General features: G+C 43.9%; 2 protein-coding genes across 5 annotated transcripts in view; both read right to left on the reverse strand.

Moving 5' to 3' along the window:
* Positions 1-1407: 1407 nt before the first annotated feature.
* LOC115561308 (alpha-2-macroglobulin-like protein 1) overlaps positions 1408-24369 on the reverse strand; it is a 29260-nt gene continuing 6298 nt past the window's right edge. The window contains exons 5-36 of one of the 4 annotated variants that reach the window (XM_030381261.1): positions 24039-24059; positions 23609-23777; positions 23363-23447; positions 23119-23242; positions 22691-22805; positions 22478-22593; positions 22179-22343; positions 21646-21882; positions 21460-21523; positions 20926-21071; positions 20497-20646; positions 19509-19646; positions 18854-18962; positions 18595-18688; positions 17627-17855; positions 16649-16775; positions 15436-15557; positions 14984-15035; positions 13895-13978; positions 13420-13596; positions 12836-12917; positions 11961-12117; positions 10994-11059; positions 9845-10013; positions 9299-9495; positions 8884-9099; positions 7997-8115; positions 2851-2941; positions 2489-2557; positions 2301-2406; positions 2165-2206; positions 1408-1955 (exon numbers count right to left, since the gene is read on the reverse strand). In XM_030381261.1, coding sequence (XP_030237121.1) covers positions 1879-1955; positions 2165-2206; positions 2301-2406; positions 2489-2557; positions 2851-2941; positions 7997-8115; positions 8884-9099; positions 9299-9495; positions 9845-10013; positions 10994-11059; positions 11961-12117; positions 12836-12917; positions 13420-13596; positions 13895-13978; positions 14984-15035; positions 15436-15557; positions 16649-16775; positions 17627-17855; positions 18595-18688; positions 18854-18962; positions 19509-19646; positions 20497-20646; positions 20926-21071; positions 21460-21523; positions 21646-21882; positions 22179-22343; positions 22478-22593; positions 22691-22805; positions 23119-23242; positions 23363-23447; positions 23609-23777; positions 24039-24059 — 3915 coding nt within the window. In that variant the 3' untranslated portion in view covers positions 1408-1878. Of the gene's footprint in view, positions 1956-2164; positions 2207-2300; positions 2407-2488; positions 2558-2850; positions 2942-7996; positions 8116-8883; positions 9100-9298; positions 9496-9844; positions 10014-10993; positions 11060-11960; positions 12118-12835; positions 12918-13419; positions 13597-13894; positions 13982-14983; positions 15036-15435; positions 15558-16648; positions 16776-17626; positions 17856-18594; positions 18689-18853; positions 18963-19508; positions 19647-20496; positions 20647-20925; positions 21072-21459; positions 21524-21645; positions 21883-22178; positions 22344-22477; positions 22594-22690; positions 22806-23118; positions 23243-23362; positions 23448-23608; positions 23778-24038; positions 24060-24369 lie in introns of those variants that run through there. The other 3 variants (XM_030381260.1, XM_030381262.1, XM_030381263.1) reach the window with 3 other exon arrangements.
* LOC115561311 (uncharacterized) lies at positions 3769-7672 on the reverse strand. Its single transcript, XM_030381270.1, has 3 exons — positions 5369-7672; positions 4881-5197; positions 3769-4734 (listed from the first exon to the last, which is right to left on the reverse strand). The coding sequence occupies exons 1-3, from the start codon at positions 6406-6408 to the stop codon at positions 4313-4315; spliced, it is 1779 nt and encodes a 592-aa protein (XP_030237130.1). The 5' UTR covers positions 6409-7672; the 3' UTR covers positions 3769-4312.

Raw genomic sequence — 24369 nt, forward strand, 5'->3', positions numbered from 1 at the left:
GGTTGTCAGGATGTAAACAAAGGATGACGTAGGCCGGTACAATTTTCGCCCCCGGTACAATTTTAACGTGACACCGCCACCTCGACAACGGTCCGGCATAGAGAGAGAGAGAAACGGCACGTACACCTTGACGGTGTCTGATTGGCTACGCTACATTGTCTTACGTGAACTTCTCATGTCACCCGAATCTTTTACACTTTGAGAAAGGCACATTCGCCACATTTGAAATAAACAAAATATTCTTTTTTAAACATATATAAATAACCTTGTGTACATTAATCTTTTTAATCTATTTATTGACATATTTAGGATTTCAATCATAAATCCTTGACGGTGTCTGATTGGCTACGCTACGTTGCCTTACGTGAACTCCTCATGTCACCCGAATCTTGTACACTTTGAGAAAGGCACATTCGCCACATTTGAAGTAAACAAAATATTATCTTTAAACAGATATAAATAACCTTGTGTATATAATCTTTTTAATCTATTTATTGACATATTTAGGATTTCAATCATAAATCCTTTTCATATTATGGAAGACTATTTTAAGTCAAACCCTATTTATTTATTTATTTATCTATTTATCTTATTAATTTATTGATCTAATCAATTAACTGAAACTGGAATTCTGAGGGCCTAGTAACCTGGGTTACATGTGCCTTAAGTGATTCAGTGTACAGAGAAGCCCCCACCTAGCGCAGTCCACTGTGTGGATGCTACCGTATGCCCCCCCCCCCCACTGTTAGGAAAGGGTTGGATCATCACCAGGTGCCAGCCTGTGTCTTGTTGAGGGGTCATGTTGCTCCTCAGTGACAGTGTTGTGCGTGTGTTATGCTGACGTGTTGAGTGGGTGTGTGACAGTCTACTGTGATGTCGGAATGTGGTTTCTTCTCTGTTCATGTGTCACAATTGGTAGGTAGATTATTTATGATGACAATGATGTGGAAAAGGGGAAAGAAAATCGAAGAAAGGTGTGGTCGATTGATAAAGGAATCTAGATGGGCTACAGTGGGTTCTATTGATAGAGGAACGTAGATGGGCTACGGTGGGTTCTATTGATAGAGGAACGTAGATGGGCTACGGTGGGTTCTATAGGGGAACGTAGATGGGCTACGGTGGGTTCTATTGATAGAGGAACGTAGATGGGCTACGGTGGATTCTATTGATAGAGGAACGTAGATGGGTACGGTGGGTTCTATTGATAGGGGAACGTAGATGGCTACGGTGGGTTCTATTGATAGAGGAACGTAGATGGCTACGGTGGATTCTATTGATAGAGGAACGTAGATGGCTACGGTGGATTCTATTGATTGAGGAACGTAGATGGCTACAGTGGATTCTATTGATAGAGGAACGTAGATGGGTTCCATTGAAAATCAAACAGTGTTGTACGAGCGAAACATATTTGTATTTTGTCATTTAAAGATTTTATTGTGGCAAAATTTAAACTCTATGGTAGTGATGAATTAATATAATATTTGTTAGAAAGAGAATAAAATGTAGAGCAAGGCGCACTACATGAAATCACAATCACAATTCACCTGTAATCACCCAGCCTGTGCAGACAAACTTCTACCAAAGCTGTTTTGTAATACTGGTTTGTTGCCGTCGTTCGGATCCATTCAATCCCAGTCGACTGTTGGACCATTATTGTGTTTATGGTACCTTGTTTCATAGCTCACTGTCACGCCAATGGAAACTATGGATTATCTTTATCGATTAAAAGACAGAATTGTAATTGAATAAACATTGGCTTTCTTGAATGCATGTCATCTTGGCAAATTCCTCTTTTTTAAAGTGTATATGTTGAAATTAAATCTCATCTTTTGTCATTCAAAGAATTCACTGGCTACAATTAACAATTTAGCACAACCATTAGTCCGGCTTTAATTTGATTGATGTGCTTCTTGGTGGCTCCGATCGTTCCAATAGTAGATCATTCACATCATCACCTACAAGATTAAAGAAGGTTATTATTTGCAATTCACAAGTTGTAATTAAAGTATTTTTTGGTTTTTAGTTTTTGCTTAAAAACCTAAAAGAGGGACAGCAGGATCTACACTTTAATAAATAACAAAACAGTAAGCTGTAATGCGATGTACACATTAGGCAGGGACTTTGGCAAGCTTCAGCTGGGCGTGGTTAAACTGGGTGTACTTACGCTCCGCACAAGGGGAGGAGTAGTCTGCCACTGCCTCGTCACCTTGGAAACAACACAAAGGACAATCAAATGAAGAGCACTCCTCCTAACTCCTCCTCACACGAGTCCTAAGAAGTGGGCCTGCGGGGGGTCCTACTTGTCTGGTAGTAGTCGTACACCTTCACCACGGCCGGCCTCAGGTTCCTGACGGCCTCCTCCTCCTCCAGGGTCACGCTGTAGCTCCTCAACACCTCCTTCTTCAGCTGCACACAGAAGAACAGTCAGGGGAGGAGCACAGGAATGTAAACACAAGCATGATGGGAACAGGGCTTCCCTGGTACGTACGCCGTCGAGGTAGATGTTGATGTAGCCCTCTTCAAAGTCCACACGCTTCACACTGCTCTCTCTCTTCAGCTGAGAGGGAAGAACACAGAACGCTTGCTGACAACAGTCTTCATGTTGAAAAAGAAATATGAATACAAAACAGAGCAGCGCATCTAAACTCACTTAAATGGCTACACACAGAACAGAGAAGTGCATCTAAACTCACTTAAAGGGCTACACACAGACCAGTGCATCTAAACTCACTTAAAGGGCTACACACAGAACAGAGAAGTGCATCTAAACTCACTTAAAGGGCTACACACAGACCAGTGCATCTAAACTCACTTAAAGGGCTACACACAGACCAGTGCATCTAAACTAACCTCCTGCAGAGTGCTCTGCTGAAGGCCATAGCCTGACAGGAGCTTGAGGTTGATGATCACCATGTTGGTCTCCTTTCTCCTACCTTGGTACCTGAGCAACACGGGCAGAAAACCTTCTCAGATGGCCATTCAGTTAACAAGTTCACCTTCCAGAAGACAGTCTTAAAGGAAACCCAACACAGAATTTGAGGTTGTCTGAGCCAACGAGCAACATCTTAAAGTTCTTTGTATGGTGGACTCTTTGATTCTGAACCTCGGTGACGTTACCAAGCGACACAAAATGGCCAGTAACAGAGTCCATATAAACATCTGAATTTGAATGGAGATTTGAACAAGGATCAAACCATTGCATTATGATGTAGTCCACTAGATCCCATTTCATCTAAGATAAGTTGTTTTAGGGGTTTGGTTTGCTTCCCATCTATACAGGGCTATGGAACCTTTAGGACTGGAGAGCCAGTGGGCAGATTTTAGTTACAAAACAAAAAATCAGTGCGTCTCATTAAAAAATGTACTGGTTAAGTCCAGTGTACCCTTTAGTCTAGAATTCATTCCTAGACTCAATTTGTGTTTGATGTTCTGTTGTTGGTGGATCCAATGGTTGTATACTGTCAGAGGCGGACAGAGTACACAGATTCCTTACTTGAGTAAAAGTACAGATACCCCTTGCTAAATTTTACTCAAGTACAAGTAAAAGTACTACAGTCAGATGTCTCCTTAAGTAAAAGTACTAAAGTACTTGTTTTTAAAAGTACTTGAGTATCATGAGTACAAGAGTCAATTTTCTAAATATTGCATTACTACTGCCACGGTGCTTACAGTACATTTATGCATAGAAATGTCCTACATGGAGTTATGAAAAATGTTTATGTTAATACCTTGGAGAATGTAAAAGGAATTGAAAGTAAAATCAAGTCATTATCTTTTTACGCTTTATTGAGCATCTCACTTGCCTAACAAGTGCGTAACACAAGGCTTCACATGTTGTGACAAAGGATAATGCGTGGTGTCTACTCGCACTATATCTCATCGGACACAATAATTGGCTCACCACATGGGAATGACACTCATTTCAAACACAGCAACTCATGACTCAATGACTACTCATTCTACAGTGTCAACATATCAAAGATATACAGCACAGTACTGCATTCAACATAGCTCTCAAGTACTGCTCACTGAAAAATAACTATGTTACTTACCCAAGAAACAATTCCAAAACAATGTAATTAAGTAAATGATTTCAGTTATGAGAACAGCATGGGCATAGTTTTATAACACTGTACACTGATATATGAAAAGTAATATATAAATGATTGGTATGAAAACTAATTAGGCTGAAAATTAAGCAAACTGCCGTCATTCAAATCAAATAATTTACAACACTAGTATAATTCACAATGACATAGTATGCTTTAAAAGTGGAAAGGCTAACATCCACACCTCCAAATTATTCGTATTATTATTTGTGTGTGTGTGTGTGCGTGTGCGTGTGCGTGTGTGTGTGTGTGTGTGTGTGAAATTTCATGAACTCCTTGTTCAACTTGAGGAGAAGTTGGTTCTCAAAATTCTGTGAATGAATTGATCCCCTTCTTGGGGTGAAAAGCAAACCGGCAATGCTAAAAAGCCTTTCACACGCTGCTGAAGCTGGCAGGGCTGTGTTGAGCTTTAGTGAGAGGTTACGCACAGCTGGATAGGGGGCCAGTGTATTCACTCCATCAGCTGTAGCGGCTAGGTATCCATCAAGTTGCTGACTTATCTCATTGGAATGTGTCGGCTTGACATTGGAGAAGAAGTCATCATCTTCAGAAGAGGATGCTGTGGTATCAGGAGACCGAAGACCTTCATCATGTTCTGGCAGATGTGTCTTGATGTAACTAAGGCCTTGATTAGAAACAGCAGAATCACACCAACAAACACACATTTTTGTTATTATTACTCTGTAAGTAAGCAACTGCATAGAATCATTGTTGGATGTAAAGGTTTTTGAAAAAACAAGCAAACAAACAAAAATAAAACGTTTTCCTTACCAAGCTGTAGGACTGTGTCATTGCTGGTCCAGGAGGTTTTGAACCTTGGAACAAGTATGGCTGCTGCAATTAGCTCTGGCTCTGACATCATGCTCTCAAACCGCTTCCTCAAACCTTCAAGAAGAGCATCAACAAGTGGCTTGCAAAATCTGAGTGACGGTCTGGACTTTTCAAGCTTGGTTGTGAGGGTGGTGATTGTCGGGAGCAGCCAGCCCATCTGAATGTTGACTTCACCTTGTAGTATGTTCAAGGACTTCGCAACTGGACTCATGGTGGTGACATATTCCCCTAAAAAGGCTATGTCAGCCGGACTGTACCTAATAGAAACAGAAGAAAATAAACAAACACATGTTTCCACAAAATGTATACAGAACCACTGTGCAATGCTGGACATTTATTAATTTGTTTATGTACCTACAGCAGATAATGTGGTAAGCATTATTCTAACAAATTAAGAACACAATTATACATTAACATAAGCTACTTACATTGGAACATTAAGTGCAGCACAGACCGTTCTCACAGACCCCTGTCCTTGGTCTTTAATGATTCTGACCACACGTTCCACGGCCATGAAAGACGAGTTCCATCGAGTTGAATTAGGCTGTACCAAGTGAAGCTTACAGTGTTCCTCTATAAGCTCAGCATTTTGAGGAGACCTTGATGCTTTATTCCAGAGTGCCTGACACTTAGAAAAGGCTGATCTGGACAATTTCTTGTAAGCTTCTGTCGTATTAGCCTTATCAACATCGACTGTGGAAACTACATTTAGTAAATGACATGCACACCGATGATGTTTCGGCAGCTGATACTGAAGCCCATCATCTTCCTCCAGAATGGCTTCCACATCAATGAGTTCCACCTCCTCTTCACCATCAGATGCATCACAATCTTCTCCTACTTCTTCGATTGTGCCTTCTGCAACTAACTCTTCATTGTTATTTTCGTCCTGCTGACCAAAGACACGGAACGCTTTGACGAAATTCGACCCGTTGTCTGTTGTAGTTCTAACAACCTTTAGACTTATTTCATACTCGGCATGAATGTCGGTCAAAACAGCTGCCAAGGCATCGAATGTGTGGGAGCCTCTTAGTTGACGGCAAGCAAGGGCAGCTGAACGGCGTTCAAAACTGCAAGGATCGAGCCAGTGGGCTGTTACACCTATAAAGCTTCTTCTCCTGGCCGTCCAACAATCAGTAGTGGTGGCAATGTATGGTACCTCTTTCATTACGTTCTTGAGACTTTCTTTCATTTTAGATGTAGCTGAATCAATCTTACGCCGCACAGTTGTGCGGGACATGACAGCACTTCTCGGTTGCAATTCTACAATAAGGTCTTGAAAGGATGGTTTCTCAACCAGGGAGAAGGGCTGGAGACCTTGAACGATGAAGCGGAGGATAGCCTGATCAACCGTATTCTGAGACACCTGCTTGGTCTCCAACAGCTTAATTTGCTTCCCCTTGAAGCCTGTTCCACCATCCGATGGCCTCTTGCAGGCTGTTAAAGTCAGTTTGGAGTATTTCTCCATATGTGTCTCATGCCTTCTCTGTAAAACAAAGTATAATATTTCAGTTTACACTATATAAAACTAATAAATATTAGGAAAGATTCCCATCATATAGTCTACATAGCAGTATTATTAATTATGAAGTGCTGGTTGTTCATAATTTTCCAATGGTTCCAGACTAACTTTTTAATTGGTTTTACTGGTGCAACTAACTTTAATTTACGGGGATCAGCAAACAGGGATGCAAACACATGTATAGTCAAAAAAGAGAGAGGTAATTGAAGCCCTCGCCCCGCAGATATCCATATAATCAGGATGCTACTGAGGCACACATGCACACTGCCTCACACACGCACAGTCTCTAGGTCCCTCTCCCTCGTGCGCGCGCTACACAAATGCTAAAGCAAATATAATGAGCATACTGAGCCAATTTTCATACGGTTAAATCAATTAAAATTAGATGATATCTACATAATACAGTGCCTGAAATTCTACCACAAGTTCTTAAACAAAAACCTCCCTGCTTATTTCCTGAACATGTTCACTCAAAATGCATCCCGTCATGACTATAACACAAGGCACCATCTTAGACTTAACACCCCTACTTACAGGACTGCTGCCTACAAACATTGTATTAGAAATTATATTCCTTATTTACTGACACACTTAGACACATGCATGACAGACAAACTCACTCCACATAGCCTGGAAGGATTAACCCGGTATTAAAAAAAAAAATGCTAACGCGGTTTGGACCACGTCTGTTTCGTGTGCGCGGTCTTGCTAGCTCGCTGTAGATTCCGGTAGAGCAAAGTATTTAGGTGCTTCTGTCTTTCTAACAAGTCCTGCAATATTAGGTCAGGCAAATACAAGACTTTGGGTAACATATCTCTCATGTATTCAAACACTTTTGTAATCCTGTCTGTACGTACCTTGACATGCTTCCGCAAGTTGCATGTGGAATTTTTGTAGGCAGTGATGAAATTCTGCTTCGGTAAACATAGCAAACACTTAAAACGAAAACTATCACCGACTTGTTCGGAAAATGTGAATAGGCTGGCGAGGTGGGGCCACGGGTTTACAAATCCCTGGGACGGACCTGCTCCGGCTCCTTCCATTGTTTAGTCCATGGTTATAACGTCTCTCATCTAATCTGACGGTTGACTTTGGCAGAAAACTGAAGGTGATTGCTGATTGGCTGTCCTATCAGTGGTGCCTGCACAATCCAATCACGTTTGAGAGGGAAACGACAAATTGAGGATTTACATTTTTATTTTTTTATTTGAAGTAACGGCTACTCACGGTTATGGATAGAAATGTAGCGGAGTAAAGAGTACAATATTTGCCTCTCAAATGTACTTGAGTAAAGTCGCGAGTACTCCCCAAGAATGATACTCGAGTAAAGTACAGATCCCTCAAAATTGTACTTAAGTACCGTACTCAAGTAAATGTACTCCGTTACTGTCCGGCCCTGTATACTGTACATTCACTAAGCCAGTGACAGCACACAGTCGGTTCCCCCGTCTATCTGGTAGGTATCGTTGTGGTCTATCTGCTGAGGTCTCCACCACCCCTCTCTCAACAGTCTGGCCTTTTTCCATAACCTTACCTGAGGTCCACTCTGATGGTCAGTGTGGGCCGGGTGCTGTTACACACAGCGGTCGTTGTTGCGGCGATGTGGAAGGAACTGAAGTCACCAGGAGGGGGAATGTTGTAACGCATGGCGATCTGGTTGGTGACAACAAGGTGAACCAACATCGGGGTGGAATTACTTGTTGAATTCGATTTTAAGTGCCACCCCCCTCCAGGAATATTGAATCGGGGGCTTACCCCGATCTTGGGGGTACCGTCACCATACAAAAACCAAAACCAGGAGCTTACAGTGTCCAAAAATCTCTCCATATGCAAATATATATTTTAAGGCTGAAACTGAACTACCAGTTAATTATTAGTATCAAACAGTTTCTATGCGTTTGTAGGTACCATGAAATCAAAGGCTACACTAGCTCATCTATGTATTAAGGAAAGTTGGGAAGTTCGATACAAAATATTTATACACAGACCATTAGTACTAAATTGATAGAATTGTAGAAGTTCTCAAAGAAGACTTTCAACATGCCTATCTCTTAGACCATGGTTGACATATATTAAGGACTATTAATGAATGCTATTCTAAGTTAAGACTTTATACAAGGAAAGCCTTTATACCTTCCAATGGATGAACACAAATAATAAGAGCTGCTGCTTGGCACCCATAAAGCGGCAGTTGACCAGAGATGTGTCATGGGGCAACCAAGACAGACGCTCAGGCTTCAGTGACTAGTGTCAACCCATGAGGTGGGAACCCCTTCTTGGCTTCTTGGAAACCCCTCCTTCCTCCTCCACCCCTGGTGCCGGACACAGCCCTGGTCCCGGACACAGCCCTGGTCCCGGACACAGCCCTGGTCCCGGACACAGCCCGGTGCTTGTACATAGTTCCGCCCCTGGGGGTCCCACCTGTGCCTGGACACAGCCCTGCCCCTGGGCCGTGATGCGGTAGTCCCCGGGCAGGCGGTCCAGCGCCTGCTCCTGGTACAGCAGCCGGGTGCTCTGGTCCACGGTGAACTGCCAGCTGGCCCCGCCCAGCGAGCTCAGCCCCACCATGCAGGCGCCCTCCGAGCTGTAGGTGGCAGCGCCGTAGCGGGCCAGGGCCTGGAGGGCCACCACCGTGTCCTGTCGGGGTCCAACGGGGTTTACACGTTGCACCGGGCGTCACAACCACACATCTCCTCAGTTCATTTAAAATCAAACTGTGGTGAGACAGGACAGATTGAATGAGATTCTGGAACGTGAAAGCGTGCGTGTGTGGGTGGACGTTAATGCTGGGGGCCATTTAGTATCACACAGTGTACATTGGTGTGTGTCCTCTGACCTGCGTAGAGGCGAAGCCGCCGTAGGGGTTCTGCTGTTGGATGAGCCAGCGTGTGATGCTGGAGGCATAGTCTAGGTCGAAGCCCGGCACCGGGGGTCCGGAGAGAACCGCAAGCAGTACGTAGGCCGTCATCTCAACCTCCAGGGAGTCCAGAACCTTCTCAGAGGCCTCCGCCCGCTTCCAGTGGCGCGTGCCCCCTAGAAGAGCAGAGATAGTGAGGGGCTTTTGTGAGTACACTTGAACTACACTTGAACTACTGCAGTAGTTCAAGGTTTATCTTTATTACTTGAATATAAAGCCACATGTATTGAAAACAGTCATGCCTGGCTTAAATACTGTCTTTAACACATATACAGGATACATCTGATCCCCAATTTTTCTTTGAATGAGTGCGTGCCCTGCAAGTATTGAAAAAGTATAGTGCCTATGGATGATCTAGTCTAGACTAGATCATACCTGATCTACCTGATCTAATCAATGTTCTCATCAAAACGTCTGCGGTCAGGCTACTTCATGCGTGGGCAAGCCGAACAGAGATGCAGCTACCGTCTGTGACGGAGCGCTGGTGGAGAGCGGTGAGGAGCGCGGCCCTGGTCTGCTGGTCCCCTGCCAGGGTGAAGGTGTAGGAGAGGAGGGCTGTGGTGTACATGTTCTCCAGCTTTCCCGCTACCGCCACTCTCAGGCACTGCAGGCACCCCGACACCATGGGGTCTGCCTGCAATGGGCACACCAGGGAACAAGGGAATCAGCTATATACTGTATCTATATGGGCACACACACACCAGACAGACAGTATAAATAAATATCTCTATATATATATATATTTATATCCATACCATCTTGCACAACATAAGCTAGAGAGCGAGATATAGAGCTCATGTGGTGACAGACAGTATTTTTTTTATAAAATCCTTTCGTTTACCTTGACAGCTGTCAATTATACTTGGCAACGGTGAATTATCAAATATAATTCACCGCCGGAAGTTGTGAAGAGCAGTCTACAGCATTGAGAAGAGCCGTGTAATTATCCATAATAATGTAAGGTTTAGAAGTTAAATATTTGAAAGTTGTAGAATAAATTAATGGAATTAATTTGAGTTAATTTGCTAGAAATGTACTTACAATCAGTTAATCATTTATATATTTATGTTACACAATTATTACTTACATATTTAACACAGTAAGGATATTCTGTTGAATCTGCCTTTGATTCCCTCACGTTTACCTCATTCTAAATTCTAGCTCCTGATTGGTAAGTTCAGTCACATGATGGGTCCGAACAAGGAAGTGTTTGAAAATAGATTAACGGCGATATTTTTTTTATCGCCCGATAAAGGTTTTGCGTTAACGCCCAACCACTAATATATATATATATATATATATATATATATATATCTCAAGGTGTTTCTATATATGTATAGCTCAAGGTGTTTCTATATACAGTATGTACAGCTCATAGCTCATGGTGTTTCATAGCTCATGGTGTTCCTACATATATAGCTCATAGCTCATGGTGTTTCTACATATATAGCTCATAGTTCATGGTGTTTCTACATATATAGCTCATAGCTCATGGTGTTTCTACATATATAGCTCATAGCTCAAGGTGTTTCTACATATATAGCTCATAGCTAATGGTGTTTCTACATATATAGCTCATAGCTCATGGTGTTTACATGGGGCAGGGGGACTCACTGCATCCAGCTCCAGCAGTGCAGCCGTGATGTAGGCGGTCAGAGACACGTCGTCGCTCACCCCGCCCTGGGGGAACAGGATGGAATGAGCTCAGGCTGCACCAAAGCACGTAGTAAGCACAAGAAAAGAAAAGAACCACGCCTCCTTGACTGAGTGGGAAGTCGCTGGCACTATGGCGATGGAGGGAATGGGCCCTGAGTTTCTGGGCTCATTATTGTCACCTGACACTGAACCACTGGGGCACGGGTAGGGTACAGAGGTGTGGAGATAGGCCTGCTGAGCTCCAGCTGGACGCAAACACACATCCTCTAGGATACTTGGAAAGGAACAAATGTCCTTCAGACAGTAGATGCCCTCAAATCCTCCCCAATTCACTCGGGTATTTACGGATCATGCTAATTCGTTAACTACAGATACGCATGATGAATCTGGAATTCCGGATTTGATCTGAAAATCACATTCCTTTTGACTTTTGATCTACTCAACTTGGAAAAGAAAAGTCCATTTTTATTTTCCTAAATAAAAATAAAAATGTAGTACTTTAGTACAGTTTTTTTTTTTTACTGACCCACAAACATCTGAACTGAAAAACAGTTGTCTACAAAGCAATGTGATATCAGACATCTGGCCCAGATGTCATTATGTCTGAGTTCCATCTCTACTGCTGTTAGCACTAGACATAATACCTTGTAGCAGAACTAGCCCCGAGGATACAAGTGTAACATTCTTCAGACACACGGCTGTCAGGTATTTACATCGTCTTTGGACTAGATTTCAAAAGCATGTCTCTGTTATTTATTCTAAGTGTGCATCATGAGTGACAATAAATTCCCAAATGCTATTTTACCACAGCTGGGAGGACAGGTACCACACCCTTCTAGCACGTCTGAGGGGAGCAACTGTGGGTCATACGAAGCTCCTGAATACATTTGCTGCCGTATGGCTCCTTTGGATTGATCCAAGTTACCTTCATGCCGTTTTGAAACAGTTTTCCAACTGATGTGATGCATCCATCTTGCCGCCGGTGGCTGAGCAGCCAGGTTCTGGAGTCCACGATTAGTTTGGGGTCGATGAAGATGTAGGGCTTGGCGCCGCCAAACGACTTCATCACAAAGGCAGTCAGCCTGGGACAGAGAATTACGCACAAGCGCCACAAACGACACATTAAGAAGGTAATGGTAAGAGGGGTGGGGTTTCAATGCACTTTTATGTTTCAGTGTGTAGGATCATGCAGAGACGCCTGGCTTCCAGCACCTCTACACCAACCTCTTTCCTGTTTAGCTAGCATTGCACCTGACCATTATTGTGGCAGTCATTGCACTCCTACCCATCCCTGGAAGGAGGGTTCCCTCTTTCTGCATTCCCTCCCAGGGTGTCTTACCAGCTTATGAAGGGCCCCATGTACGCACCTGAACTGGTGGTACAATAGGGGCCTTTTAAGGGATTTTTTTTTAAATGTAAATGTAAATGGACTGCATTTATATAGCGCTTTTCTAACCATTGGCCACTCAAAGCGCTTTACAATATTGCCTCACATTCACCATTCACGCACACATTCACGCACCGACGGCGGAGTCAACCATGCAAGGCGACAGCCAGCTCGTCGGGAGCTAACAGTCAGGGTTAGGTGCCTTGCTCAAGGACACCTCGACACTCAGCTAGGAGGAGCCGGGGATTGAACCAGCAACCTTCAGGTTACCAGCCAACCCGCTCTACCTCCTGAGCTACTGCCGCCCATTTTTTAAATGTGCCCTGTACCAGAAGGAAACCCATGTACATGGCGGGATGGCCCACCCGGTTACCATACCAACTACGAAGAGAAGCCCCAGCTGACATACTCACCAGGTGTTTCCAGACGCGTCACTCTTGCCAAAAGCACTGTAGGAGCCATCGTCATGCCGGTAGGTGAGCTCTCTCTGGTAGCCTGCACATGAATGCATAGGATGCTCAGATTGTAGATTTGCATTTGATACATGCAAAAACATATCTAAATTATCATTTAATTTGTGATTCCTATGGCTGCTCTGCGCTCTGCCCAGTTGTTTTCTAAACTAGGTTCTTCTTTCTTAACCTCTTCATCAATAGGTCTCTTCCTCAGGTTTTTGCCCAAAAAGACAAACCCAAAGCAGTAGCAAGCAGTGACTTTTGAGGTGATGTATGCTGGGGACCGCCCCCGGTCCCCCGATGTGTGTCCTAGCTGAGCCACTAGGGGGCTGTGTCACGTGACCTCGAAGCTGAATTCAGCTCACACACTCAGAGCTTTGAGCCCCTCTCCCTCTGAGTAAGGGAGCGTTGACATGGAGCACATGGTGAGATCTGCTGAACACTGGCCCCACCACGAGCGTTTCAGAGTGGAGACCTTCTGGTGGGACTGTGTATGATGTTGGGTGATAATAGTGCTGTCTGGTGCTCTCTGCAGGCCTCACCGCTCTCCAGGAAGCGCGTGGCCCGCTCCTTGATGGCGTGTGTCAGCTGTGCGGTGCTGGTCAGGTAGTTGAGGATGTAGATGTTTGGGGCGAACAGGATCATGTTCTGCTCCCCGCAGCCGTACGGCATGGCCAGCAGTTTGTCCAGGTTCTTCATGGCCCGGCCCATCAGGTCCCCTGGCCAGCACAACACACACACACACACACACACACACACACACACACACACACACACACACACACACACACACACACACACACACACACACACACACAAACACACGTTGACCTCAGATGTACTTTATATGGGAGATGTAACAAAATACAAAAAACAAATGTACCCTCTTCAAATATTTAAAAAAAAAAGATATTTATTTAATTATAATTATTTTTCATTGCTTAATTAAATTTTTTTCATAATTTTATACTATGATTGCATTATTAACCATTTGTTGGATATCTTTAAGGTACTGACCCAACACAGAGAAAGAGGCCCTGGCAGAACCAGCCACAAACAGGTCTGGCAGCAGGAGAGAGATGTTCTTCTCTGCTGGATTCTCTGCTGGGGAAAAAAAAAAAAAAACGAATGAAGAGAGAAAATGTTACAAGGTACGATTGACTTCCATCAATCCATCGTCTACATCGTTTAAAATAAATTAGTAGGGAGCATTGTAAATTATCTAAAGAAATAATGATTTACTATTGTAAAAATGATTAATTATTGTAATAATGACGCAAGACACGGTAGACATTGTGTGTCTATTTGTACGGTTTTCATCCAGTCATTTATCTTTGTGGGGCGTGTCGAAAATGTACAAAATCATCCATTTTAAATGAACAGTTATCTGTAATCAGACAAATTCAAATCCACGTAATGATGAATACTTAAGATCGGTTTAAAAATCTCTGGATTGTTATGGTCTTCATATATTTAGAACTATATAAATATAGAATAATATTATTGTTATTAACAGTCCTTTGAGCATTTAATAGATCAATGTTGGTAAAATGTAAAGGATAACATATTGGTAGCCTTGCACATTTAGAGCTTATTCTCTTTAACCCTTAGGTCTGGGGTTGGTTCTGTCTATATAATAATAATATATTAATATTAATGTCTCAAGGAAAAACTGGAGATAAGCTCGCAATATTTGGGCTTGCTTCGCTGGTCAGTCTGACTCTGTATTTATGTGATTTTGTTTTTCTACTCCACCTCTCCACCAGATGTCCTTCACCCAAGCTTCCCTGTCCTATCTTCCCCCTGCACCTCATTCCCCGATGAGTCTCCCCCATATAAACAAGTTCCCTTCCTTTGTCCCTTGTCAGTTGGTTGTATGTTTCATGTCCCTTTGTCATTGTGGTCTCTAGTTACTATTTGTCATGCATTTGAACCGTATCCCTTTTGGTTCCTGCTGCCCTGCCAGCCTGGCCTTCCTCAGGCTGCATGTGTTGCAGAATGACCCTGGACTTGTCTTGCCGCTGTAGTCCTTAACATAGAGTTGTTGACTCTTTTTCAGTGAGGAAACCCAAAGTAGGTTGAGTAAACAAATGGGAACCAACTGACCTCCAGGACAGAGGAGTGCATTGTGGGTAACAGCCACTGGGGTGCCTTCTGCCTGGAAGGGAGAAGAACGGCACACTTTCACTATGAGGATTAACATCCGCTTTATTCCTAGAATGCTAAAAACACAATTAAGTCAACTCTAGTGTACAACCCCCATCATGTTGCTCTGGGGTCTCTATGGTCCTTCAGAACCGGCCCATTGAGTCCTCTAGCAGGGCTTTGACCTGATGGTTCACTGAACATTATCACTGCTTATCATCTAGGTTTAGCTTGAGCGTTTCAAGACCTTCATGATTAACACAGAAAATAGAAGATTTGGGATTAACACAGAGCGACAACATGTTGGGACTTAAAGAGTTGTTGGCTTTTCTTTTACACATGTGAGGACCCTTGTGGGGCAGAGTACGAGGTGGGCAACGTGTGTCTGTACCATCCATGAGCGTGAACCTCACCTCCACCAGTAGTTTGCGCACCACTGTGTCCACCCGGCCCACCGTGGGCGGGGGCGCCACCTCGTTCCCACACAGTTGTTCCGTGTGCAGCGCCTCGGCCCGGACCTCCAGGGTCACCTCCCCTAAACACACACACACACACACACACACACACACACACACACACGATCGTTGCTAATCGATCAACCTTTTTATTTGCCCCCTTGTCACTTGATTTGTGTTCACAAGGCTTTCTCCATCCGTCTTAGACTCGACCCCCCCACACATCCACCTCATTAACATGACTGTAACATCTCTCCCCTCCTCAACATTACCAAAGCCCTCAAATCAAAACAAAGAGGTGTCTCTCATACCCCTCCCTCAGGGAGAGGTTTCTGGCTGTTTCGTCAGAGGGACTACCTGACTTGTTAGTGACGGTTAGCATTCTTCAAAGGAACGGGGAGTGTGTGTGTGTGTGTGTGTGTGTGTGTGTGTGTGTGTGTGTGTGTGTGTGTGTGTGTGTGTGTGTGTGTGTGTGTGTGTGTGTGTGTGTGTGTGTGTGTGTGTGTGTGTGTGTGTGTGTGTCATCACTGCTGATGTGGGATGGCAGGCCATCGCTGGTTCAATGACAGGAGAGGAGGTGGACCGTCTCTGGCAGCAGCACTGCCTCCACTTTTAGAATGGCCTCCTCACTATAGTGGAGTTAGAATGGCCTCCTCACTATAGTGGGGTTAGAATGGCCTCCTCACTATAGTGGAGTTAGAATGGCCTCCTCACTATAGTGGAGTTAGAATGGCCTCCTCACTATAGTAGAGTTAGAGTAGCCTCCTCACTATAGTATAGTTAGAGTAGCCTCCTCACTATAGTAGAGTTAGAATAGCCTCCTCACTATAGTGGAGTTAGAATGGCCTCCACACTATAGTGGAGTTAGAATGGCCTCCTCACTATAGTGCAGAGACGCAGTGGCTGATCCTTTCCTGTGATTTATCTACAATGTGCGAATGGGCCTGTGACGTTACAGTGAAGAAGACTTCTGACATTTACAGCGAGGAACGGAGCGCACTCAGAACTGAAATGGAGAGAAAATAAAAAGAGATTCATCTTAAGAGCTGCTGCCGCTACTCTTCTGGACTGGGATCAATAAATTGTATTATATTGATTTGATTGTCCTTCCATGAAGGAGGAGAGTTTCCTGCGGTGTGAAGGGCATAAGGAGCAGGTCATTAGGTCCTACCAAGGGAGGAGGGGCTGACCTCCCACTGGAAAACCCTGCTCTCCTCTGCACACACACACATGGTGTACTGGCAGTCCGCACACTCTCTGAGAGAGAAGTGGGACGAGTTGCTCAGCTGGACCCTGACCTGCAGAGAGGGAGCGCAGAGTCAACACACATACTACATCATGCATCCTATACTACAAACTAGACTGGATCCTATACTACAAACTAGACTGGATCCTATACTACAAACTAGACTGCATCCTATACTACAAACTAGATTACATAATGCTATACTGCATCCTATACTACAAACTAGACTGCATCCTAAACTAGTCTAGTTTGTAGAATAGGATGCAGTCTAATTTGTAGTATAGGACCTATACTACAAACTAGACTGCATCCTATTCTACAAACTAGACTGCATCCTATACTACAAACTAGACTACATAATGCTATACTGCATACTATACTACAAACTAGACTACATAATGCTAAACTGCATACTATACTACATAATGCTAAACTGCATACTATACTATTAACTAGACTACATTATGCTATACTGCATCCTATACTACAAACTAGACTACATAATGCTATACTGCATACTATACTACAAACTAGACTACATAATGCTATACTGCATACTATACTACAAACTAGACTGCATAATACTATACTGCATACTATGCTACATACTATATCCCATACTACAGTAAACGACATACTATATCCCATACTTCATACTACACAACTTAATACTATAGTGCATACTATACTACATACTATGCTACGTACTATACTACAAACTACACTACATCCTATACTTCATAGTACTACACTACATGATACTATACACAATGCGTTGAAATTCTTGGATGCAAGAGGTGTAAAAAGGATCTCTTCCTTTCTGAGTAGCTTCTAATGAATGGAGAGCGTCCTCGTCTCCCCTCAGCCCACCGGCCGGGGGACACGCAGCACGGAGAGGCCCACCATGATGCAGCTAGGGAGGTAGTTGAAGACGGTGGCTCTGAGCGTGAACACCTCCCCTCGGACCACCGAGTAGGGCAGCGTGAGGCTGACGAAGAAGGGCTGGAAGGCCACCAGCGCCGTGTCCCGGGACAGGCCGAAGCCCAGGGAGGAGGAGGTGCAGAAGGCCTGGGCCCGCCAGCTGGTGATGGTGTCAGGGAGCGTCTTCACCACGCTCACCGACCCGCTGTCTCTGCAGATGGAGAGGGTCACCACGTCAAATAGGGACCTCCAGTGTGTTAAGGGGGTGTGGTTGAGATTCAACCGCTCATTTAACCACCGTCATTTATCAGAAACGGCACAGCCATCAGCCAGAGATGACATACACTGAGGATATCCTTTCAAGATGACTAGGCCGGCCTTGCCGATAGTATAAGACCATTTGTCCATTTAAGACGGCTCAAAGCTGATGGGAGTGCTCGTGACCAATCAGGACATCTCTTCCCTGAGTGGTTGGGGGATCCCAGGCTCTTCTGAGGGGTGGGAGATGTTATTTTTACTGAAATGGTTTCAGTTCCATTTTAAAATGAGATACTTGTAACTCTGGCCAATAATCGTACTTCTGCAGACATCCTGCCCATTATTTCAATTTAGCAACATACTTCTCTAATTAGTGGAGCCTTAACCTGAAGAGTAGAGCACTAACCAAACGGGATCAGATCCTAGCACTAACCCACCAGGGATCAGATCCCAGCACTGACCCACCAGGGATCAGATCCCAGCACTAACCCAACAGGGATCAGATCCCAGCACTGACCCACCAGGGATCAGATCCCAGCACTGACCCACCAGGGATCAGATCCCAGCACTGACCCACCAGGGATCAGATCCCAGCACTGACCCAACAGGGATCAGATCCCAGCACTGACCCACCAGGGATCAGATCCCAGCACTGACCCAGCAGATCCAGGTTTCAGGAGTAGAGCACTAACCCGACAGGGATCAGCTCCCAGATCCAGGTGTCAGGGAAGTAGCTTCTCACAGTTTCTATTTTCTGCCGATTTCCCCGGTGTCTCGACCCTGACCCTGAATGGAGGTGATTTTCAGTGTCAGGCATGTCAGTTAGACATTGCTTAACATCCTCAAAGAACCGCCGATATCAAGGAACCTACCGTCATGATACATCATACCACCAAATGCATATCAAAATCCTGATATTCAGGGTAAAAAACAGGCGGCTGTTATACCTACCTACTCCACCACGGCTAGTATACACCCTTGTATCAGAGCTATATTTAGGGTACACACAGGTGGCTGGTTTCTTCACCTCAGAGTTGGTCACAAGTTTTATTCCAATTTCCTAAAAGTGTTTTAAAAAAAAAAGTGGAAAATGTTGTTTGTCATCGGCAGTAAGGAATTTAGAACGATACATAAATATTGTGGCAGACGGCAGGGAGGAGTGAGGGGAGTGGTATGTTTGGAGGAGAGGGGGTTACAACAAATTGTATCAATAAGAATATCGTTAACATCAGGGGTTGATTATGAGAGAGAGAGAGAGAGACTTTATTGATTACCTGGACCATCTGACTACCCCCCTGTGTACAGACCGCTTTGTTTGAGGACCCTCCTGGTGACGGCCCCTGGATACGGATTACCCTTTTCCCCACCCTGGTGATAGTTATTTACCCTGTAAATAAATCACCCCTTTGAACTGCTCTGTGTGTTGTATGGTTTTATCTGTTCAACTTGGTGGCTTGGAAACCCCACACCCACTGGCCTGCTACAATATATAAATAACATTATAAAAGGGCAATTTACATGTCAATATGCATAAGGCATCATGGTCCAAATATTATATTTGACATAATTATTGATGTACTTCCTCATGCCATCACTCATCCCTTACTTTAAAAACACTGTAGACGTCGTCCTTCGCGGTGGATTCCGCCGTCTCATACCCGGGCGGTAAGCAGCGATTCGGCTCACGGTCCTCCACTCGGTAGCTGAAGCCACTCAGCTTCTGCACAGGCAGCTTGTTGAACACCTTCAGATACCACGGATGAAAAGAGTGTTGGGACTGAGCAGGTGCAGCAGTCTGACATGAAAATTATACTCTTTGAAATGTTTTCCTTTTGAAATACGTCATGGCCAACTATGGTTTCAGTCATGAATTTGTGTTTTTTTGTTATGTAAGCCTGGGCTAGAATCCTGGGAGTGTTCAAATAAAATAAGCATAGACCGGAAGTACGGATGTCTCCAAAACCTAAAAGGTGCCCCCCCCCACCCCGTTATATAAAAAATATCTGAAACTTGTTTTTTGGGCATTCATTTTTGCCAAATGGACCCATAATGTCCGCCTGGAAAGTTTTTCTATCTATTGAAAGCTTAAGTAAACCTGAAAAAATAAAATCCTGGTAAAACTGGTAAACCAAAATTACCAAAAATGTGGGTCCCGGATTTATGGGATTAATTTCCAGATGATTGTGTTAAAAGGTTATCCAAAAATATGATTATGCAAATGAGACACCATTATTCAATCAATCTCAAATCCACAATTGTATTTGTCATAGTTAGCTGCCATATCACTATCTTTAAGAAACATTGCATTAAGTGTTATATAACAATATCCTGTTAGCCCTAAGCAGTCTTAACAGTAGCCAACTGTCAACTTCTTGTGCTGCTTAGTTCAGAAAAGTAAACAGTCGACAGACTGCTGTTCACTTTTGGATGCAAACCCCATGGTTTACGAAATGGGATTGCCCTAAAAGCCCTTTTGCATAGTACCGTATTTTCGCACTATATCTGACCCTTATTAATCATCCTTTGAGCTGGGTCATCATCACTGGTTGTCCTGGGATGGAGTCTATGTCTTTGGTAAGAGTGTGAGAACGTACATAAGAAGCGCTGAGCTCCTGATCCGGCTGCAGCAGAAGGATGCTCTGGTCCACCGCCCTGACGGAGCACAAGGATCCTGGCTGGCTCTCCAGGCGAAACGAGGCCTCTCCTCCAGGCAGCTCTCGATCTGCTGAGAACTCCAGCTTCACCTGGAGATAGCAACACAAAGAAGGGTTGCAGTACCAATACCATGTATTAATGGCCATTCTGATCAGTTCCTATTGCTGTCTTTATGTATGCTCATTTAGAAACCACAACTTGCATTGTCAAGTTAAACAATTTTCATTGCGTTTGGTCTTAGCATAACGTTACACTTTAAAGGGCACAGTAAAGTCACCATGAAATTCAATTGGACAATTTTTTTCTACCATGTCAATCAAACTCAAAGCTTTGTCAGCCATTTCAGATTGATGTTTAGCCTGTCACACCCTATTCTCGAAGCACTGGTCCACTGGGAAGTCCTTGTTATCCGCCAACACCTCCCCACTTGGCATCAAAGTGTACACCACCACTTGGGCATATGGGCTGAGGGCAGCTTTTCCAAGCAGGGGGATGGATAGCACTCCTTTGTTGACTAGATCGGAGGGAAGGGGAAGAATAAGGCATGGAGAGGCTAGTAGCAGCAATATAAAAAAAGGTCTACTAAAGAATAATTCGGAAAGATTTGCAGTAATAATATTGGAAATGATAAATGTTATGGCACATCCTTGATACATTCTTCTAAAATCGTTTTGAATTATTTGAAAGACCAAAGTCTTAACAGCTTTAGAAACGCTGTGTTTCATATGATTGGTGCGGGGGTGTTGTTAAACGTTTCCATAACGCCCGTCACGCTATCAAGCAAGGGAGTGGAGCGGTCAGAGAGGACCTCTCTTCCAGAGAGGTCCTCTCTGGAAGAGAAGCTTCATGAGTGGGACTTGCACATTAATTATTATTTTAATATCTATAGAAGGATATTTTACCGATTCCTTCTTTTACAGCAACTGGAAGATGCCCATGCCTCATTATTGCACCCTTGGACATCACCTAATCGACAGAGGGAGGGAGAAAGCGCTAAATCCAGAGCTATATCTCCAAATTACACGTTTTTTTATAAATAAAGCAAAGCGTTGAAGTGTTTGTGTAAAGTGTTTACAACGCTGACTCACGGTGTAGTAGAAGGGCAGTTCCTCCTGCCCCAGCCTAAGCTCCTCGCCCTGGATGATGTACTGGGCGCCCACCTGGGACTCCCCCTCACAGAGGCTCTTGTGGCCGTTGGCTGAGATCTTCACGAAGCTCTTGCTCTTAGAGTAGAACGGCCTCATGGTCAGTACTGCCGAGGGGTATGCAGGCAGGCGTTCCCCATGCACAAATGACTGCCGTTCTTCCTTGGGTCTAGAGCTTGCCTAAAGGAGGAGATATTACAACACATGTCAACTTTAAAATAAAAAAAAAAGTTATTTAAATACAGAAAGCATTGAGTGTCCCCCTGGGAAAAATCTTCTGATTGAACAGCTTCTCTGGGAGGTCCACTGACAGGGCCTTGATCCCACAGAGGTGTTGGTGTTGGAGGTTACTGGCTCACCCAGGGGAAACCCATGTGAACACGTGGAGAACATACAAAACCAGGACCCAGATACTTTTGCACCCAGGACCTTCTTGCCGCAAGTCAACGATACAACATACAGACACAAGGACAAACCTTAAGAACCACGCTGTTCTTCCACAGGGAGGTGTCCAGGGAGAAAGAAGCCATGCCGTTGTCTTGGGTCAGAAGCGTGAGGTTGTACGACGCTGCATTGACGTCCACGTATAGATATACCACCTCGTCCCCCACCGCCTTCCTGTCTATTCCAGTCAGCTTGACCTGGAACCCAAGGAAGGAAACGTACACACACAAGTTTTAAATATTTATAAAAAAACAAAGATAAAAAAAAATTACACACAGTACATACATATATATATATATAGAGATTTAATTTGATGGCCAATATCCATTACCTTGCCCTCGAATGGGATCCCTGGCTTATAGGCAGCATTATCTGCAACATTCTCAAATGTGAGTTCTCTGACATTAACAGAGAAGGGCGTTTGGCCACTGGCTTGAATGACCACCCCTACAAAATATACAGGCAACGGTCATTATGTGACACCAACACTGACAATGTCTTGTTTTGTCTGCAAAACAACTAATTCATGCAATCATAAACCTACCAGTGCCATACTCCTCCATTTCAGCCGTCACATCAAACATGTCCCGGTACATTTTATCTCTTGGGCCAAATTCTGATACCCTAATGAAGTGCGCTGCACAGCCCGTTCTGTCCGTCTGGGAGATAGAACGAAAAAGTGGTGCGAAGGTTAGCCAACACCTTCTGAAACCAAATAGATCAAGATCTAGAACACATATAAGCAGCATATATATATATATGAGGCAAATGACAAATAAGAGGAGTAATATTTCTATTTGAGTGATAATTTCTGTAAATGTTTGATTTACCTAACCCAAAATAACCCCAACACCCCATGCATCGGATGATATTTAAAAATGTCTAGAATAAGTCGGGTTCATGTAGGAAGTATTTACGAGTCACATAACTGCCAGCCAACCCCCTAGGCTGCAAGGTCTAGTTACCACTTGCCTGCAGTTGTGATGTCACACAGAGGTCTTCTTGCGGGACAGGATAACGCCGTACAAAATGGCCCTGGCCCTCTCTACAAACTACCACCTTGATGGTCCCAAGGACAGGCTTTCCATAGGTGTATCTGTCAGAAGGAGCGCCTCGCAAGGCATTGGTGGATTAACAGTGGGAGGAAGCGATGATGACCACAGGCATGATGGGACTCAAGGGCATTTTCCATGAATTCAGCATTGTGGACACTCACCTTCCACAAATTTGTATGGGGACTTCTTGTTGTAAAATATTTATGACATTAGGTAGTCTAATGTTGACGGCATATTTTGGCAAAACTGAAAGGACAAGACTAAGTATCATTTTCCAAGCATGAAAAACCGCCTAATAAAATCCATCAGAATTAAAAATGTTCCATTCAAAATGTTTCTAAAACAACATTTACTGTGTACCAGTACGTGTGTTCACATGTGTGTATTTGTTGCAGTCGGGGGCAGACCGTATTCCAAGATGTCAAAGGAGCGAGAGGTGCTCTCTCCTTTCTCCGTCCAGGCGGTGATGGTGTAGGGTCCCTGGGCGGCCTCTGGACTCATGGGGTGAGAGAGGTCCAGGATGCCACTGACGGCGGCCCTATCCAGCCACTGCGCGATGCGGTTTCTGTTGGGGTCCTTGGCATCAAGTGAAAGACATGGAGACATGTACTAAATCACTGCGAATCGAGCAGGTATTGCTGTACTTACAAATGCAATTGATTATTTAAAACCCCCAAGATTACTCCATTTCCCTCCTATGCAAAGTCCATGGGATTTGCGGGGGTGTATAATACCTTATTTATCAATGGTTGGAATGAAACTATTGAAAGATATTGAAATATATATACACCAAAATGTAGAAAAATGTATTATGTAGTACATTTGAAGAGTTCTTACCTGAAGCTCAACTGTTTTATACTGCAAATAAACGGGAAGGATGTTTTTAGTCATTTTATATTTATTTTCATAAATACATTTCTAGCTTTGTATGGCCTTATCATACTATTTGTATTTTCTATTCTTTACTCACAAAAGTATTTTCCTTCATATTATCTTTAGCTGAGTAATTATAATCACAAAGACCTTTTTATATGACATATCAATAGGAAATCCTTCCATATTGACACCAAAAGAATAGTAGTATGGAAGGTAATGGAGAGCGCACCAGAGAGCTCAGCCTCCACCCCCCGTCTGGAGGGCGGCTGGGGTCAGTTTGACTGACAGGAAC

The sequence above is a fragment of the Gadus morhua genome, chromosome 16, assembly GCF_902167405.1.
Source record: "Gadus morhua chromosome 16, gadMor3.0, whole genome shotgun sequence".
Classification (NCBI taxonomy): Eukaryota; Metazoa; Chordata; class Actinopteri; order Gadiformes; family Gadidae; genus Gadus; species Gadus morhua.

Excerpts from the sequence above, each read along its gene's own strand:
- LOC115561311 (XM_030381270.1), bottom strand. The coding sequence starts at position 6,408 with ATGGAGAAATACTCCAAACTGACTTTAACAGCCTGCAAGAGGCCATCG. Across the intron at positions 5,198-5,368 it reads GCTGCACTTAATGTTCCAAT|GTACAGTCCGGCTGACATAG; the intron begins GTAAGTAGCTTA and ends TGTTTCTATTAG. Across the intron at positions 4,735-4,880 it reads TGACACAGTCCTACAGCTTG|GCCTTAGTTACATCAAGACA; the intron begins GTAAGGAAAACG and ends TTTCTAATCAAG.